The following is a 20,333-nucleotide window of genomic DNA, read 5'->3' as shown; positions in this document are numbered from 1 at the left end:
CGCTTGGCATGAGACCCAGCCCACTGCAAACACACCATAAATGTTAGCTGTTATTATAAACTACTTGACAGGAAAGTCAGGGAGCAGAGAAACTTAAAGCATCTCTATAATTACATGAATTGTGATGAAACAGGTTAAACTCTTGCTTGGTTTTCTTCTAAATTGGATTTTGTAAGCTAAACATGATTCTCTCAGTATCTGAGAGCAGTTGCTAGGAGAAACTGGCAAAAGGCAACGAAGTGGTGAACTCAGCCATTGTTCCTAAAATAAATATGAAATGGGATGGGAGGCTTTGGAACAACTTCTCAGAGGGAAGAAACGACTTCCCAAATGAGAAGTCAATCTAGGACACTGACAGGATGGTGGTGAGAGAGAGGCCAGAAGCAAGAGACACAGAAAACAAGCTCCTGCAGAAAGGAGGCCTCCGGGACCTCCTTTTTGTGAAAAATGCCTAGTTGGGAATCATATACAATCATTTATGGAGCTATATATTTATGTACCTTAGGGAGAGAATGGAAGCTGGATGCGTGAAGAAAAGGTAGAAGAACCTGTAGATGTATGCCCATCTTATAGGAGGAAAAACAATGGTTGGAGGAGAGATTACACAAGGTCAGGTGCATGGGGATGACGTCCACAGAGCTGGCTTAGAGTTGTTTTATTGTGTTATTATCAGCTGTATGAATCAAACGTGTTCATCTCCCTAAGATTCTGTTCCCTCACCTGTAAGAGGAGACCAGGACTGTGTGCCTAAGAGGGTGAGCATGAGGCTGAAATAGACAGAGCTTGTAAAGTGCTTAGTGAGAACGCAATGGATGGCTCACACTGCTGGTTCTGACGTTACTATCCATAGAAGTAGGAAGCGTTAACTTTATCAAATATTTGTAAGGTGTTCTCATATATTGCATCCATAAAACATAACTTTAACCCATTTCTATTCGAGTGTATCACTTAATTTTGTTGCCTATAAGAAAGTTTTAATAAGAGAAATGCATGCATTTTTATTCACAAAGAATTGGTAGTTAATGTTATTCTTGACCTATTTAAAAGAGGGACCCCTAACTCTGCCCCAGGGCATACATTTGCAGGGTTAGTTACTTTAGAAAGTGAAAGAGAAATTTCTGAAACCTCTGGCAGGGCTTGATGGGTTTGTGACTGAATCAATGAGGAGGTTATGGGAATATTATTTATAAACCTCCTCTTGCATATGGTGCCTTATCCTCTTATGTGCATTTTAGTGTCTGCCTTTGTACACATCTTGGTGGTAAATGGGAGACAAAGACTTGGTCTGAATCATTTGCCCAACAAAATCACTGTTAAGCTCTTAGGAATGAAGAACGGTCTGCGGAAATGGTTCCAGCTGTGAGCAAGTAGCTATTATCTGTCGAACAGCCACTTGGATTCTCCAACTAGTTACCTTTTGGTCTGTGTTACTCTTTTAAGATGCTGTTTGTGACATAATCCAGCCTCTCTAAGTGGCTGTTCATTATAGGGTGAGAAATACTGAACAAATATAACCCTGCCAGATGCAAATCGAAGTCTCTCCCAGGAAAATCACAAAATGCCTTTTATGAAGTCATTTAAATGAGTCACACAGATAGTAAGCAATGAAATTTACAAATATGTATCTAATGATTCCCATTATTCATACTTAATATGGCAAATGGATAATTTTAGAGGTTGCTAAATCAGATGATAAGTGCTTCAGCTGTTTAAATTCACCAAATTTCTTAATGAAAAACAGACAGTGCTGGCTGACAAGAATGCTAACCAAATGGTCCCTTCCAGCCTGACTAGAATAGAGGGGAGAGTATAAAGCAGAGAGATGACTCTGAACACATTGTATTTTAAAGCAAAAGCCGATGTCGTTCTTCCATTCCAAAGCATACGCAAACTCTTCTCTCAGCATCCATTTAAAATGAAATTCAAATCGGTACCGCTTTTGCAAGCTTCACACCATGCTCATAAGTGAGAGGTTTCTCTTTCATATACAGCAAACGGGCCAAGGTTTTAGGGTCATCTCGGAGATCAATCTGGCAAAAAACACACATGTGATACACGTATTTATTTTTTCAGGCCTCACCAGATGTTTAAAACTGTCACATAATAGAGATGTTTTTCCCCTTGACACCTGTGAATTTTCTTTAAGGAGGCACATACACGTGGCCATGTTATGTCTAAAAATTAGAGTGAGTTCTTTGTAAATGTATACACCAGGCTTTCCTTATCGTTTCCCCTTCAAAGCTATTACCCTGGGAGCTGATTCGAATGATTCTGTAGCTGTTTCAAATGTTTTTGAAATTTCCTATTTATTTCTAGGTCCCACTTATAGGATATACAAAATAATCAATCAGTCTTACTACTGTACGGTGATGCCTCATTTGATCCCTGGTTATACTACTCATTCTCTAATAGTTTATTTCCTGGCTCTGAAAAAAATATATATATATATTTATATATATATATATATTTTTTTTTTTTGGCAGGGGGACAGTTTCCAAACCCAATCTTCACCCTCAAAGGGATGAAGATTTGCCACCTGTGAGGATATTCTAACAAATGTGTTGAAGGCAAGTCCTAAAAAGGGCTTGCTCAAGGAATAAGCATTAATCTTTTCAAAGGCAGAACTACTTCGAAAATAGCATCTGTGTTTGGATTAGGGTTGATAATTTAATTAAATATCTAAGTTGCTTTAAAATCTCACTGTGTGTGTGAACCCATGCATACATACATGGGTGTAAATGTGGGCACATAAAGGCTTGTGTAAAGGAAAAATAATATATTCATATATTAGGGTCCCGTAAGCACATTTCTCAGCTTTACTAATTTGTGTGTGTGGGCATTTTTTTTTTGGCCTTAATTTTTCAACTTAGTGCCCACCAGTTATAAAAAGGATTCAAATCATACAAAGATGTTTACATGTCCCATCACATATTTTCCCACCAAATGGTCAAACACTATCATCTGGAGTTAAGGCAAAAGATTTCATTTAAACAAACTAATAATGATCTTTCAGAGCAGAAGCATGAATTGTATTCTGACTTATGGATGTATTCATTATCTGTCCATACACTCTCTAGGAAATGTTTTCCTTTCTTTTACTTTTTAAAAAATTTCTCTTTTGTGAAGCACAATGTAAAATGAGAAATAGAAAGCAGCAGCATATGAAACAGATAATAAAGCTCTTTGGTATCATTACATTTCCATATGTCTTTGGGATAGTAATTTGGGTTTTAACATAGCAAAGAACAAAATCTATTTAAAACTATAAAAAGCTGGAACAATCTTTAACGCATTTGTGCAACTGGCTTACTGCTGGAGATTCAAACTATGGAAATTTATTAGCTTTCAAAACACTCTAAAGGCTTTTACAATCACAGCTTTATCTGGTATATATCTGTTTTAATGTTTTTTTTAAGATCTGAGAGATCGGGGGCTTAAAGGGAATAGAGAGCAATGAATTTCTGTCTTCCTTTTCGAGGGCTGTTCCTGAAGAGTTTTTGTCATAATGAGCCAGTTCTGATTGCTGCAGTCATTTTGACATTCACACCTATTTTGTGACTTTCAAACAATAATGGGTTTTAGATATAAAAAATATTAGATAATAAGTGTAATTGACATCTGCACCTCATTCCTCTGGCTCAGGACTGGAGAAGGCTGTCTATTTAAAAAATTACTTTGTTATTTAAAAGCAAAAAGCGGAGAGATTAATTTTTAAAGGCCTCATCAAAGCTTCCTGTTTCATATTAAATAGCTTTACTGTCTTTTCAACCATGGGCTAAATAATCATTCAGTTCTTAATAAAGGCTGTTCATAGGATTAATGTATCTGAGACACTCTTCTATAGTGTTTGATAGAATAGGATGTTCAGGAGTTGTGAAAGGGTCTTTTCTTTTTCACAAACCCTCCACCGACCGACCCTCCCTGCCATGCCCTCCTTCGAACCTGGGTCCCTATGAGGACGTAAGGCACGTGAGGCATGCAGTCCTTCAGCTCCGGGACCCACTCCTCCTGGACGTTGTGATAAGAGGCAGGATTTACGACGGAGAAGCAGATCAAAAACACATCCGTGTTGGGGTAGGAGAGCGGCCTCAGCTGGTTGTAATCCTCCTGCGGGAAGAGCAAAGAGTTTGTGCTTTTGTACAGTCGGGGTGAGGTGTGGCCACGTGGTTCCAGGGAGTGCCTCGGGAAAGATTCCACCACCGTGCCCTTCGACCCCATTCCTTCCCTGACCCTGGAATCTGGTGGTTCCCTATATTACAAGAAGTAAAGGAGCCATCAATCCGGAAAACACCTGTTTGTTCTGTATAAAGATTATGAATTGCCTCCGTTTAAGATGAACTAAAAAAAAAAAACCTAAAAAAAGTTTTAAAAATAGCTTTAGTGAGGTAATTTACATACCGTGAAGTTCATCCATTTAATGTGTATAACTCAGTAAGAATTAGTGCAATTCTGTCCCTTAGGAATTGTGTTGTATTGAATATGGATTTAAATTAGTGGGCCATTGGCCAAGGCACAGAAATTCTCTCCTTATATAATTGAAAAAATTGCATTGAAATTTAAGTTAGAATAAGCTAACTCGAATGCAAAGCAGAGTTGTTGCCAAATCATACACCACAATATTTGAATAAATATATTGTCTGAGGGTTTAGAGCTAAGAATTTGGGGATTTGTTTCTAAAGCTACCTAAAAGCCATACTGTGGCCTAATAAATAAAATGCCAGATTAATGACTTTTCCCCAAAGACTTTTCAGACCAGAATATGCTCTAGTTGAAGAGCTCCTGTTTGCATAAGATGTTTATGTATATGCTGTTTTAGTGGGAGACGACAGAGACAAAGAAAAACATTGGATCATCTCAACTTTGGGAAAATGTCAGCAAGTACCTTTTATTGTATGTAAAATGTTTTAGGAGGTTCCAAGGTAAAATCTATTTCATTAGAAGGTTTAATCTATTTTCATAGAATTTGGTAACACATAAGCCCAAAGTAACTTTATGTGTGTGTATACTTTACATGTATATACTATGTATACACACACGTTCTCACATACCACAATATGACAAAATGTTCGTACACACTATGTGTAATTTATATACACATACACTACATACAGGCACACATACAAACATAGGTGCAATCAAATCTATATGTTCACACTTACACACGTGTACATAGACATGGGCAACATATCAATTCATTTATTAGGGTCTGTCCTTACTACTCTTCCTAACACTTAAAAAAGTTACAAAATTTATATATGCTCTTTGCAAAAATTCAAACTTTACGGAAGTACATAGGGTAGAAGTAAAACTTTGTTCCCATCCTGCACTTGATCTCTAAGAGTTTTTCCTCTCTTCCCATAGGAAGCAGCTATGTAACAGTATCCTTCTGAACTTTTAATATTTATTTACGTATATAACATACACATGTTTATTTAAAAAAGAAATCGATTATATAGCTCATATTGTTGTGACACTTGTCTTTTTCAACTTAATAGGTCATGGATATTTAAAAATATGGACCTCACTATCTGTTGACCCTAATAATGTCTTTATAAAAAGGGGGTGCACACAGCCACATACACGTACGCCCCTTCCAAGGCGAGGAGGCCCCTTGGAATGTCAAGGGTGGTCATCTCTGGCTGGTAGCCGTGCATTCATCTATCATTTACTCAAGGTGCCCAGCACACAGGGACTCAGTATGCATGGCTGGCACTATTACTGCTTTTAATACTAACAAAATCTAAGCAATTTCAATGCAAGCTGGCAAGGATGCTGAAAAATCCTAAAATCCTAAAAAGTGAACTAAAAGAACACACAAAACAATCAGTCATTGTGGTGGAGTACATTGCTTAAAAACTGATTGGGCCAGGCCTGCGATGGCATCTCAGCCAAGTTGTGCCCATGGCTGTGTGTGTGTGTGTGTGTGTGTGTGTGTGCGCGCGCGTGCGCCTGCGTGGCGGGGGTGGGAGTGTGGGAGGGGACAGCTTGTCTCTTGTCAGTGACTCTTCCTCTTTCCACAGCTAGCCCTGAAAGCCAAATCTGTCCCACAGTCTCTCTGCCTCTCTCCTTTCTCTCTGGGACTTTCTCTCTCACAGTAGCTGTGAAGCCCACAGGCCGAGAACTCTCCTTCCCGGCCCATAATCTACAGCTGTTCATGATACCACCTGCTCCCTGCCACTTCATCCTCTCATCTGCATTGTCATAAATGGAGTAGGGGCCGTGTTGGTTTTTTTCTCATGCCTCACTTGTACTCTGTCCGTAGCAAATATTCCATAAATGCTGTTGACCGATTTTGATGACACCCAGTCTGCAGTGACCTGCAGATGAATACATGGTTTTTCTGTCTATCATTTAGTGCAGTAGTTTTCATTAGAATCATCCAGGGAGCTTTAAAAACATCCTAATGCCCTGCTAACCAACTACCTGCCTCTACCTTCCCTACTCTGGGACCAGTGAAATCAGAATCTCTGGAGAGTGGGCTTGGGAATCTGGGTATTCTGATTTCATTGGTCTGAGGTTGGCATGGAGTTGAGAACAACTGATTTACATCATCTTCACTGTCAACAGAGGATGTATCAGGGGCTTATTACTAAGGGCCAGGCACTCTTTCAAGCTCTTACATGCATTATCTAGTTGAATCCTCACACTAGCACTGAAAAGGTGGTACCGTCAACATCTGAGTTTCATAGAAGAGGAAGTTAAGGTTTAGAGATATTCAGCACTGGACCAATGTTACAGAGCTATTAAGCACCAGGATGGGGGTATTTAGCCTGAATCCAGCTCTAGCTCTTAATTGTGACCACACGATTTGCTTCAGCCCGGAATTTTAAGGGACAGATTAAGCATTTTCTTGAAAATTCATTTATTCAGGAACCTTAATATGGGTTCATACTTTACTCAAGGATCTAGGAAAAGAAATGTTAGAGATCATGGGGTGGGTATAGTATCTATTTCTACAGAGCCATAGAGAGGCATATCTCTAGGCCTGCATCTACCAGAAATTACCACCAGATGGCAGCAGACACTGTATATTTAAAACCTCAAAGCTTAAAAAAGCACAAATGAGAGAAATGTCAGAACTAGGTAAGTTGGGTCACAACTAGATAAGCAAATAACTGGTAGTCTGAAAGGATCATGTTTACTTGATTCTTTACCTAGAAGCTGTCAAAGGAATTCTGCTCACATTATGGAAAAGTTAGGAAGACCCCTGGTTGCTGGATTAACTGTAGGTGGGAAGGAGAAAAGTTGGTTTTTCGATAATTTGCCCTCCTGGTAGGTCCAGCTGAGTGACTTCTGACTGTGTCCTTCATTGGGCTTTATCCTGCTCTGTATTCTGGATCTCTCTTCTGTGGAAACCTTAGTCCTGCTGTATAATTCCATTTAAAAAGATTTATTAATTGCCTACTGAATGTCTAGCATACAGCAGTCAGGATGCTATATGAACTATGTAAGGCGAAAAGAACTGGGGAAAAGCTAGTGGGGGAAAAATGAAAATATGGGAAACAATTCGATTTATGTGAAAATGAGACAGGTGAAGTTTCTCTTGCTTTTAGTAAGCTCTCTGATAATAGAATAATGTAGAATAGTTATTTGACTGAATTGGGAAAATACAATTTCAAGGCTGGAAGAGGTCTTAGAGTTCAGTTAGTGCAGTGGCTCCCAGAGTAGGGTCCCGACTCGCAGCACGGGCATCACCTGCGAGCTTGTTAGGGGTGCACATTCCCCGGTGCCACCCAGCCTTCCTGAAGCTGAGGCTCTGGGGGAGGGGTTGCTCCACCTGTGTCCTAACAAGCCCTCCAGGTGACTGTCATAGCTCAAGTCTAGACACTGAATGATTTCATCAGGACTACAGAGCAAACGTACCTCTAAAGAAGGCTCACACCTAGGCTGGTCGGGCTCGTTTCAGTCCCCGTTTGCCACTGGCTGCAGCTATGACACACGGCAGTGGGTTCAAGATTAATAAAAGTAAGTGTCCCCTCAGACTGAGGCCTGGGTGCTGGGAGTTTGGGGGACTTGAATTTGTACCAGCTGATAACTCGGGTGATTTTTTTTTTGCAGTGGGGCACGTTTTGGGTCTTGGTTGGACGCGCACATGTTGAGATGATATAAAGGGGCTCTGAGGATTGGGTCAGTGGTTTATTTTGTATTTGAGGCCCGTTCCAATGTTGAAACTGAGAATGGAAGACTATAAGAGTGACTCAAAGGGGGCTTCAAGGGCTAAAATGGACAAAGAGGCTGGGCAGGGTATGGGGGTGGAGGGAAGGGTGGGATTTGGGCAAGGTAGGCTTTTTTTTTTTTTTTTTTTGGGCCCGGGGCCCTCACTGTTGTGGCCTCTCCCGTTGCGGAGCTCAGGCTCTGGATGTGCAGGCCCAGCAGCCATGGATCATGGGCCCAGCCGCTCCGCGGCATGTGGGATCTTCCCGGACCGGGGCACAAACCCGTGTCCCCTGAATCGGCAGGTGGACTCTCAACCACTGCGCCACCAGGGAAGCCCAGGGTAGGCTTTTGAGTGCTTTGCACCCAACTTCACTCCAAAGGCAGGAGAGTGTTTGGTCTTGAGGCAATCTGGTGTTCTGGGGTAACTATGGGTGATTATCAAACAAGAAAAGTTCAGGGACAGCCTCAGCCTCAGACGGGCCGAAAACCTTGGGCTCGAAACATGCCTGGAACAGCCGCATCAAGATGGCACAGTGGGGAGCAAGTGAAACCATTAGACCAGCCCTTCTCAAACTTTATGCATATTTGAATCACCTGGGGATCTTGTTCAAATGCAGATTCTTATTCAGCAGCGGGCCTGGGGTGAAGTCTGAGAATTTGCATTTGTAACAGGTTTCCAGGTGGTGCTGATACTGCTGGTCCGGGGACCACACTTTGAGAGGCTAGGAGCCTTGCACTGAGCATCCCCTCCCCGCCTCCCCACCCCCATACCTATGTTAAATTGGAAATGGAATTCTGCTTCCAAGCCCTGTTGGTTTAATGGTATTTACCCCAGATTTTCAACACATTCTCACTTTCATATTCTCCCGTAAGTACACTCATATCTGTCAGGCTTGGTTTGGAAAATGTGGACAGCACACGTAGGGCAGGAGTGCAGCCTAGTGTTTAAGAACATGGGCTAGGGAGACATATTCTCTGGGTTCAAATCCAGATGGCCTATTGGGTCAGCCGATAGCAAAGAGGAAGGCTCCTGTCCTTCCAGGTTGCCATTAATGAACCCCAGGTGTACTTGGCCTCCCTGCCTGGTCCTTACGTCTCTCTCTTCAGCCCTTGCGGGGGCAGGGGGCAGGGAGAAGGGGAGGAGAAGGGTTTCAGAATCCAGGACAGGTGAAGACACGTGGTGTGCAGCCCTGGCTGAGTGAGGGGTATAGCTGATGGCCTTCCTGCTTCCCAACTTTCGTGGTCACCGGTGACAGCTGGGCTGCTGTGGTTTCTCAGTGACAGACACCATTCTGTGCTCGGCAGCCAGCAGATGGCCCCCGATCCAGCAGTGCTTGTGTGCAGAGAACTCAGGGGTTTATCCTGCTGAGAAGCCAGGCTCCTGACACCAGGAGATTCTCGTTCCTCCCTGGTACTGCTGCTAACGGCCACTTTTGCAAATGTTGCTTTTGAGATGCGTCCATCCTGGAGGTTGGCCTGAGAGGCCACAATCACAGCAGAGTTTTACCCAAGTTGCTCCTGGAGGCCAGGGCCCACGAGAGAAAGAGACAGGGTGTCTTAGTACCGGGACTGGTTCCAGTCTAGGTGGTCGGCTGAGGGGTGGGAGGATGCCTGGTTCAAGGCCGTGACCTGGGAAACGCCGCTCTCGCACTTTGGCATTCCTTAGCCGGCCAGTACCCAGGCTTGTGGCAGCATCCCCACCCCAGCTTCCTGCTCTCCCTCGTGACACACTCTAAAGAAACTGGCCTGCAATCACGTCATTTAAAAGTCGGCTCTCAGACTCTCTGTAGTCAAGCCAAAGATCTGAGCTCTAGAAATCCCTTTCAGAGAGACTCTCCGTAATGCACTTAGGAGGGGCAAGAGTCGCACAGGCTCGGTTGGCAGGACCTAAATAGATCTGGTCTACAGATCAGGCCTTATTGCCTCCCCAGTGTGAGCTGAGTGGGTAACATGCCGAGTCACCCTGTACAAAAACCCCTCACTTCATTGCCTAACCGACTCTTTGGAATTCTACCCAACAGATGAAGCAGAGTTCTGAAGGTTCTTTGTCTTCAAAAGACTCCACTCAAAGTCCAAGTATCAGTTTGTTTCAGGGGCTTGGGGAGAGAGCTAATGTTTAGTAGCAGCTGCCGCGTGCTGGCCGTGTTTGCACGTGAACTTCATTATAACCTGCCTTCAGCAGATGCTTGGCTGGCTCGTGCAGTGCTGCAAGCGTGTGTCAGGCGAGGCTGGCGGGGCTGCAGTGATGCCTGAGGTGACCAGGTGTGGCGAAGTGGAGGGAACCAGGTCGAGTGATTTTGTCCGGGGCTGGCTTTGAGGGTAGAAATAACGAGTTCCTATCAGTTTATCTTTCCGAACACACGTGCTTCTTGAAGTTGTTTTTGTTCACTCTGAGCCACAGTTAGCTCAGGACAGAGATGAGGGGCGCTGCTCCTTGGTTCGTTCATGCGAGAAAATCTAATTATTCACAGCAAGATGGAACCCTATAGCCAGATTCAGAGACTTATTTCTTTTTTTGTGGCTCAGGGATTAATCAATTGGTTTTGAGATCGCTGCTCTTCCTTGTTAGGAACTCTGACCAGATGAGTAATTTTGAATTAGTTATAGATCTTCCTTAGCCATGTGACCTCAGCAACATTTGTTAGAATATAACTGAGGAGGCTAGATTATCCTCCTTGAGGCTGGCAATGGAAATGTTGGGACAATGCGTGTAAATTAAATTTGTCACTAAGCCTTATTGGTAGAGTCGTAGAACCATGGGAATCAACTTGGGTAATGGTATTTTCCACCACATCCTCCTAACATTAGGAACAATGTTTCAACCACCAAAGACTCCGAGGGTCATGATTCTTAAATTTTAATGTGCATACGAATCACCTGGAGATCTTCTTCAAATGCATTTTCAGATACAGTAGGCTGGGGACAGAGCCTGAGATTCTGCATTTCTAATAAGGTCCCTGGCAATGCTGCTGGTTGGTGGACCAGACTCTGAATGGTAAGGTTCTAGAACCGTGGTTCTCAAAGTATGGTATACAGACCAGCAACAGCACCACTGGGAAACCTGTCAGAAATGTAAGTATTAATACTTAGGCACCATCCCAGACATGTAGAATCAGCAACACTGCAGGTGGGGCCCAGTGACTGGGTTTTAACAAGCCCTACAGGTGATTCTGATCCCTGCTCAAGCTTGAGAACCACTGTTCCACAAAATGAATTATTCATACGCGTCATCCTTCAGTGGAATGCATTCCAATACCTAACAGTCCTTTACTGCTGAGAGGTCTCCCTTAGGTCTAGCCTCAAATTGTTTTGCTTAATTATTCCGGTTCTTTTAGGCATTCTCGAGGTCATTTTTAAATGTCCTAATCATAGAATTTTAGTCCTATAAGGAGCTTTAAGATGTGTTCTGATTTCTTTTCCCCATGCTTTACGCTCCCCTATGAACCTTGTCCACCTCTGGGCTTTCAGAGTAGCTGGTGGAAAGCATTAGAGTGAAAGTTAAATTGAAGAAATATCTATAACCCATTTGTTGTTATATTCTATCGATGCTCATCACTTTCTTCTGTGTCAGAGGTTTGGGTCAATTTGGAGTTTAAAGATATTTTTTCCTCTGCCTTAGAGTCTCAACTCCTATACTAGTATTATTAAATTTTTCTAAGGACAGAGCAGTGGGAAAGAATAATTAAACTGCTTTTATGCAGTTTTATTGGATTCAAAATTAAATAGAGGCCAGGGAGGCTGTTCTGGGGGCAATTAACGTACAGAAGCAAACAATTGTGGTGGATTGCTATAGAACTGGGGAGAACTGGGTGGGCACAAGGGGCACAGAGAGCATTTTTAGAAGGCAAGGGAAACAGAAAGAGGTTTCAGAATCAGGCAATAATCCTTGCTGTATTGAATTTTTCAAACTGGATTATATTAATAAAATATGATTATGGAGGAAAAGGGTGTAAGCTCTTTTTTCAGGCTGTGAGTCCCTGATGGATGGGGACACCCCAATGACTGTGTGATTGAATGAGGGTAGGCAGCTCCAGCCCGAAGAGCAGTCTCCCTCTATTGCTGGAACGATTTCTGGTGGAGGGGCAGTCAAGCATGAGCTGCACTGAAGCCCTGTACCTTAGCTCAAAGGAGCCAAATCACCTTTCCAATCTGGGCATCTGTGGGCATCCTTTTCTAGTCGTGTGTCTCGGTATTGATGTGAGAGGTCTCCTCCACTTTCCAGTTCCTGAGAGTAGTTGGCTAAAACACCCATCAGCCAGCGAGGGGAAACTGGAGGCTTTTAAGAGCCTTGAGTCTGGTGCTAGATTTTCCAAGTTCTCCACTGCCTGGGGCTGCCCAACATCTGACTTTGATGTTCCACAGACATTTATACAGTGGTTCTTGCAAATGCACACAGAAATCCTAGAGAGAATTTTGTTTATTATGATTTTTTTTTAGTATAGAGATATCAAATTGAGCAAAAAGACGTATCTCCAAATAATTGTGAAAAAAAAATCTAGACAAATGCATAATTACAAAGAACAATTACCAGGAAACTCACAGTGGGAATAAGCATGGTCTAATGTTCACTCCAAAGGACTTAGGATGTATGAATTTGGACAGACTGAACAACCCGCTGATTTTGACCTAAATAAACGACCCAGGATGTATGGTACCAAAAGCTCTGTCAAAGAAATTGGGCCATAACCATCAGTTGCTTAACCACTTCCCCTCTAGCCCATGAACTTGTAACATTAGAAACTTTTTTGTAGTGGAGTGTGGGATGCAATGAAAAAAAGATAAAGCGGCATTTTCACCCAAGCAGAGCATGTGCTAACTGATTAAGCGCTGAGGGTTCCAGTCCATTGCCTTACATTATTGTTTGGCCAGGTTCTCCAACTTGAAGAAATATTTCTGACAGAATGAGCATATTTCAGGAATCTTGGAGAATTTAGAGTTAACCCCAGTTATTCAGGGGTTGACCCTCACTTTGGGAAAATATCCAGGATCCTGGATTTTCTTCCTTCTAACACTTAATCCATCTTCTTCCTACTCCTTGATCCCCATCCCCTATCTCTTTTTGTACCTTTCCACAGCTTGTTAGGCAATTCAAATAAAGAGCAGGCAAAGAATATAACATGAAAAAAAATAATGGGTGAAACTAAAATTTATGAAATTGACTCAGTAATCCTGGATCTGGAATTGGTATGGGTAGGAAGAAATTGGAACTCTTGGCCAAATATGGTATTTTGGTTAGTGATAGTCGTCAATCCATAAATGAATGGTTATTTGCCTGTCAACACCTTGAATCCTACAATGATTTAGTTTTCTGTAATTGAAAATATTTTTAAGATAGTCAAAATATTTTGGTTGTCATTTAGGTAGACAATAAATTTGCCCCAAGTGATCAGAGGAGGTAATATCTGTACCGTGAGTCCCCTTATGCCTAGCCAAATGGATCATTCTTCCCGCCCCGCCCCCCAAAAAAACTCTTAATGAATCAAGGTAAGAAAAATGTACCTGTCCTGCGGTGTCATACAGTCCGAGCAAGTGTTGCTTGCCTCCCACTGTCACAGTAACTAGGGGAGAAGAGAAAAGAGAGTCTGTAAATGCAAGCTTCAATCAGGAGTCTTCACGTTTCTCTATGCCAGCATCTCCTTGGGCAGCAAGGACAAGCATATGCCTCACCCGTGTATATTTGAAACCAAGTTGACAGCACGCTTGCCAAATGAAAGGCAACCTTGGGCGGCAGTGAGAGCAGATGGGCTGAGCCAAGTCCAAATGTCTCAACCGAGGTGAATACTGTTGGTGCCACTAGGCCGGCTGTTCACTGATCCTGATTAGGCCCTGTCATATCAAGCTCCTGAAGGGAAAGGATGCTGGACTCTTTCTTGGTTAGTTTATTTTCTTCTTTCATTTGGTTTGAGCCGCCTTTCGGGATATAGACTCGTGTAAGCAACCTTTCTGTTAGAGATCTCTCGGCTTTTATTTGTCATCAAAATGTTCAAAGACCCTGAAAACAAAGGCTATTAACCCACCTGCCTATGTTATAGTCTATAAGGCAAAGCTAATAATGAAATGCGAAGGGCTTAACATTTATTTCAAAAAGTGTTTTTATTAAATATCTCTGTGCTTTAGCTCAACCGATTCATTACAGTTTGAACCTTAGTTGCAGAAGGAGGTGTGGTATATGGGTTTCATCTCACATAACTGAAGGGCATCTATAGAGTGCAAAGTAGAGAGTTTGATTTACTCAGCAGGCTTATTGCCTTGCCAAGCAACGATGTCCAAAAGTGGGAGGTAATAGAGGGATACCAGCTGCTCTTTACATGGCTGGAAATGAAATAAAGTCTCAACTTGAAACTAAACTGAGATTGAACAAATCGAAGGCAAGAGTAATATGATTCTCTTGGTGAATGGAAAGAGCAGATTTAAATTTCCACAGAAATTTAATCTCTTTTTGGAAAAAGAAAGTAAACTATGAAGGAGAATGTGATTTTTCCTAGTTGATTAAAAAATGTACAAATGCAGGGATTCACATTCACTCTCTTATAATAACCTATAATGAAATATAATCAGAAAAAATAACTGAATCTCTATACTGTTCCCCTAAAACTAACACGTTATTGTGAGTCAACCATATTTCAGTACAAATGTGCAAGTCCACATAAAAATGATTTTTGATTTCTCCTACCATTAGCTGTGCAGGAAACGAAAGATAAATGGAAGAGCAACCTTTTAGAACCATATCTCTAAAATACGCCAGCCAAAGTCTCTAGTCTGCTGCTTGGAGCTGCTGCTTTGGTACTGATCTGACTTTTATTTGTTTTCAGGTTCAGGGCCTACAGGTACGCCAAGTGCTTCTTAATGGCTCTTTCTTTGAAAAGCACTTGTTTAAAAGCACTGCCTTCCCAGACACTTGGGAACAAGTTTTCTAATCTACTCAAATCAGCGTGTGTTCAGCTTGATAACATGGCAGCAGCCGCACAGATGAGCTTTCACATGTGTGTTTTTAAGGGGTGAACCCGGCTCCATCCAACGCTAGCGACACCACCGAAGAGGGGCGTCTAAACGTTTTTCCTTCCCTTCATAAGCCAGGCTAGCAATGGAAATGAAGGCGAGATGGCGCAGCCCCGATCTCTTCGTCCTGTTATATTTTCCTCTTCCTGCACACTTGGAGCCCAGTCGGATGTTCCTGAAATCTGCCTGAATTGTTTCTTTAATGGCTCATTCACCACCTAGACGTGGATCGGGAATGAGGGGAAGAAAGCCAGCCATTACAACATGGAATTTCCTGCCTCTAGTGAGCCCAGTACTCACAGGTTAGGGGCAGCTGTTCCGGAGACCCCCTTGGATGGTCTCCCGACTTAGAGGCCCAGGGCCATCTGTGGAGCGAGGACTAGAAGCTGACTCACCCTCACGGCCCCACTGGGCACTGCAGAATTTCCAGAGCGATGGCTCTGACCTTTGTCACTGGAGCCCTGAAGCTCTTGTTTGAGTTTTCTCAGAGAACAAACATTCCTTCCAGCCTGCTTTTCCTCAGGCCTCACCCTTTTCTCGCTTGGCAGCTCTGACTGCAGAGAATTGTTCCAGGCCCGAGGCGAGTGCCAGCCCGGGAAAGGTGGCCGTCGGGCTGAGAGTCTGAGCCCAGCCTTCCCTTACCTCTGTCCTTCCCTTCCTCAAGAGTTTCTTGGGTTCTGCGACTGCCCTCAGTGTTGGGAGTGTAAAGGCCAGAGACAGCTCGTCCTGTCACGGAGCGTGGAGAGGAGGGTACAAGGCAGTGCAGTGAGCACTTTGCTGGTGGCAGTGCGGATGGGTGGGGGAGCATGCAGAAGGGGCACCACTGCACGTGCACACGCGCCCTGCTGCAGTGTGGTCAGAGAAGGCTTTCTGGAGGACATGTCCGAGCTGCGTCCCGAGGATGACCAAGAATTACCCAGGGTGCACTGGGGGAGATGGGGCATGTAGGCTCGGGCCCAACCCGACTCACTAATACAGCCTTTATTCTGAAGGCTTTGTTAAACTATGAAAGTCCTGAATTATTCTTGTTCCCAAAGAAAGCGAAAGAGAAGGAACTAAAATAATTTACTTGCGTTAAGGCAAAATGGTGAGAGGAGGGAGGATGAGGTTTTTGGGGTGGAAGCCAGGTCAGCTTTCAGCTTTGCTGCCTACTCTGTTGGACCAGCCCTGCTGGAGGAATCCTGAGGGAACAGGGCAGTGCCCTCGTGCCCCCATCTCTGGAAATCACTTTTATTCTCTCTTCTCTGCCCTTTGATTCTCCCATTTTATCAGAAGGAAGGTAAATGGATCACACAGTTGATGACTGAGAACATCAAGGGACAGACAGCCAGAGACAGATCCAAGCATCACTCACATATTGTGGAATATGCAAATGGCTTTGTGAGTCCTTATCTTGGGCTAGCAATGGATGCCTTATCGCTTGCCAACCTGGGCTCTTTGAGGCTTCTCAGTTTGGAAATGAATTAGGTCAGCATAGAAGGAAGGTATGCTCTAAAAATGATCATAGGAAATGTAGAGACGTTGAGAGAGCGGGATATTTTAAGTCAGATGGTTCTGCGTTTGAATCCTATCTTTGCTACTCACTGTCTGAATGACCTTGGGAAAGTCACCTAACACCTCTGAGCCCCACTTTCCCTATTTGTTAAAAATGGGGGGAACATCACCCATCAAAGAGAATACTTGTGAGGAGGACGTTAAATGAGAAAAATGCCTGGCACACAGCCTGGCCCGTAGTAGGTGCTGAGAAGTTGTTATTTCCCCTCCTTCAACAAATGCTTATTGGACCTCTTCTAAGACCAGGGACAGTCTGTCTTGCTCTCCCCTGTATACCCAGTGCATGTGAAATGGCACAACAAATTTATAATATTTGTGAATTCCCAGTCACTTTCTACGCTAAATGGTAGCTATTTAGATCAATGTCTTGTGTCTCTGAATGGACAGGTAGGCCCTTGAGGACAGAATCTCCATACCCCATACCCCACACAGTACACAACACAGTTCTTGGCATACGTAGTAGTTGCTGAATCCACAGAACAGAAGTGAAGCCCCAGGGGCAACTCAGGCAGAAGGAGGTCCTTCGAAGTGTGCAGAGCTTCAGCTTGAAGCATCCTGGCAAGACGCTAACTGCTGGGAAGTACCTGCAGCCAGCAAACCTGCCCCGCAGACAGTGGTCAGGCTAAAATCCCAGATCACCTTCTCTTCTCCAAGCTGTTAGAGTGTTTTGTTTTGAGCTTAGAGAGGTTTTAAAGAGAGTGGGTCAAATGACCTGCTAATGGCTCAGATGGTTCTCTCAATAAAGCGTGAAAAGTTGTCAGTGGCTTGTTAAGTATGTAAACCGAAGGCCTTCCTCTCCAAATCCATTTAGCTCTTGGCTTCCTTGTGTTTGTTCTTGGTGCAGATTGGATGGTTAATTTTATGAGTTGGAGTGAGGTGCTAATGAAGTTGAAGTCGTGTGTTTGCTCTCCTGAGAGTCAGTTGCTTTCACCCAGAGAGAAAGTGTCCCGGCAGGACGTGAGCCTGCCCCCACCCCACCCCCTCTCAGCATTTCAGTCACCTCATGAAACTGCATGTCATTTGCAAACCTGGATGAGGAAGTGTTGGTCATTCCCTGTAAGCCAGGGAACGTGATGTGATGAATATCTGATGAATCCTAAGAACTGGCATGGCGGAAATGCCCAGTGCCCCTCCGTTCCCAGCACATAGCCAGCTGTCTGCATCACTCATGTCAAATGTACTGTATTTGGCAGGTAGGATGAGGCATACCTGACTATGTCTCATCCTAAATGTACTAGGATGGTACCAAAGGTACTAATAGTACCTTTGGTACCATCCTAGGCACTATTTTGGAGGAAGAAACACTAGATTTATAGACATAGCAAGAAATACAATTTTAATTAAGTTAAAAACATGGCCCCATGCAAATATAGAATGATGTTATGTCAAAGATTGACTAACTCATTAATGAGAGAATCTGTAAGATGATAAATCTTGTTCAAAGAGCATTTTGAAGAACTGGGCATTTATAGGTACTTCAAAAGCAAAATGTTAGAATAAGATGGCTAAGTTCAATGGAAAACTGGTTGTTGTCCTATGGAAAGGATAAGCTTTGGTGTTCTCCTTTCTACTAAACAGGAGTTATTTGCATCTTGACCCAACAAGATTTACAAGTTAACATGTAACTTCAGAGAATCTAAACTTTCAGTTAATAGCAGAATCAGACAAAGGCAAGTTACCCTAGATTACTAAGCCTCGGGGGAAGGGCGTTGAACACTGCCTTAGCATGGACAGTTGCATGTTCTCGGCCTTATATCCAAGTTCCAGATAATTTTTCTTCACGTCCGAATTCAAGTCCATACTTAGCTATCTACTCATTTGGTGAGATGTTGGGTAGGTCAGTAGGTTTCTCCCTCACCTGGAAGATAAACACATTGTCTTTACCCTAAAGGGGTATAAAAACTCTTTATTAGCTGTTCCAGAGTCAGGGGTAATCACCACTGCAGTTTGTCTATGTCTGGGGTGCTGCAAAAAAAGGAGTGTTTAAATGAAAAATCTCAATTCTGACCCTCGTCATGCTTGCTGACTGAATATCTTCAGCAGTGTTCGCTGACCTTTTCCCTCTCTGAACTGACTCTCATCCCCAGGTCCTCCTCCTTTCTAGAAGATCCCATCTGGGACTGTGGCTCACCTAGCACCAGGGTCCGCTCTTAGGAGCTGCTTGTGTGTGTTGTGACGTGGGTTAAGCCTCACAAACGTGCATGTTCATTTTATAAGGAAGCAACTCAGAGGCATCTGGGATGACATTTCCCTCAAATTAAAATAAGCTAGAAAACAGAATGAAACTAGAAATAGATAATACGCTTTCATAAATATGAATGGTGGTGAATTCCTTCCTGGTGGGGTTTCATCCTTCCAACGTAACATGTTCCTGTTAAGGTGGCTTGAAAACCTCATCCATCTACACTGGCCCCCCTCAGCCAGCTCGTTTCCTTTCTTTGCAGAGAACGCCTCTTGTTTCCTAAGCATCAGCCCGTGTGTGTCTGAAATACAAGTTGTTCAGGCAAGTCTCTTATTTGAGGTACTGGTGTGAGGTCCTGTTTCCACAGAATAAAGACTGAGGGGAAAACCAAACAGTCTCCCTGAGAATCCATTAGGACACTGAGCTGAGGGTTTTCTCTCGTTAGGTGTGTATATTCGTCCTGCAGTAACAAGAGTTCCTTTTGAACAGGGAACGTACCTCTGCCATGCATCTCCATCCCTGGTCATGTTTCTTTTCTCCTTTAGGTATGGCTATTGCAACAGGGGATTTAGTTTGTAGTTGTTTGTTTAGTCTGTAGTGTAACCACCCCAGATTTTAAGGCAGAAGGACTGGCTGGAGGCCTGAACTCACTGTGAACAAACTCTGGGATACTGAGCAAGTTACAGCTTCCCTACGTTCTCAGTTCTTACTGGAAGTTTGAGGAGAAAAGAAGATCATGAATATAAAAATTGTGTACAAGTAAGCTAACACAAATACAAGGTGACATCAGTGAGCAAATGGCTTCTTAACAGTACTTTTGGGAACAGAGCTTGCTGGAATGAAGTTGGGTATGGGGGGGTGTTCAGGAAAGGTCTACCCTTGTCAGTACTTGTTTGATGAGGGAGGAGAGGGAGGAGGAAAAGGAAGGGGGGGTGAAAGGCAAGAGGAAGGGGAGGAGCTTGTGCAGTTCCAGGACCTTTGGAACTGGCTGGGGATGAGGCCAAACCAAAGACAGAGCCACGATTCCATGACATTCACATCCTGGGATTTTGGAGTCTTGCTTGGCCTCACCCTTCCTTCCCCGACATTCATTTGGTCTCTACATCCTGCCAATTCTACCTGCTAAGTATCTCTAGATACTCGGACTCCTCTTTACCATCTGTGTAACTGTCCTCATGCAACCCCCAACCTTGTCAATTGCAAAAGTCTCCTAATCAACATTCATTTCTCCAGACTCATTCATTTCTCAGGCTTAACGAAGCTGTGGCTCCCAATCATCTCCGAGATAAAATTCAAATACTTTCCAAGAGTGCACAATGTCCTTGTAATCTGGCCTCCGGTTTACCTTTCCAGATCTCTCCTATTATTTTACCCTCCTACAATCCAAACTTCTTGCAGTCTGTTTTTGTTTCTTTTTTTTTTTTTTTTTTTTTTTTTTTTT

The 20,333-nt window shown here is 43.3% G+C and overlaps 1 protein-coding gene across 1 annotated transcript in view; it reads right to left on the bottom strand.

Annotated features, from left to right (window-relative positions):
• The window catches only part of RHOJ (ras homolog family member J), an 82,538-nt gene that overhangs the window by 7,737 nt on the left and 54,468 nt on the right, over positions 1 to 20,333 (bottom strand). Inside the window, exons 2-4 of the mRNA XM_027111442.1 lie at positions 13,657 to 13,715; positions 3,943 to 4,107; positions 1,935 to 2,030 (exon numbers count right to left, since the gene is read on the bottom strand). Of these exons, the coding sequence (XP_026967243.1) occupies positions 1,935 to 2,030; positions 3,943 to 4,107; positions 13,657 to 13,715 (320 nt within the window). The remainder of the gene's footprint in view (positions 1 to 1,934; positions 2,031 to 3,942; positions 4,108 to 13,656; positions 13,716 to 20,333) is intronic.

Source organism: Aethalodelphis obliquidens, unplaced genomic scaffold (assembly GCF_003676395.1).
Source record: "Aethalodelphis obliquidens isolate GAN/ISIS:26980383/991018 unplaced genomic scaffold, ASM367639v1 scaffold10, whole genome shotgun sequence".
Classification (NCBI taxonomy): domain Eukaryota; kingdom Metazoa; phylum Chordata; class Mammalia; order Artiodactyla; family Delphinidae; genus Aethalodelphis; species Aethalodelphis obliquidens.
This window is presented reverse-complemented; position numbering and strand designations above follow the sequence as displayed.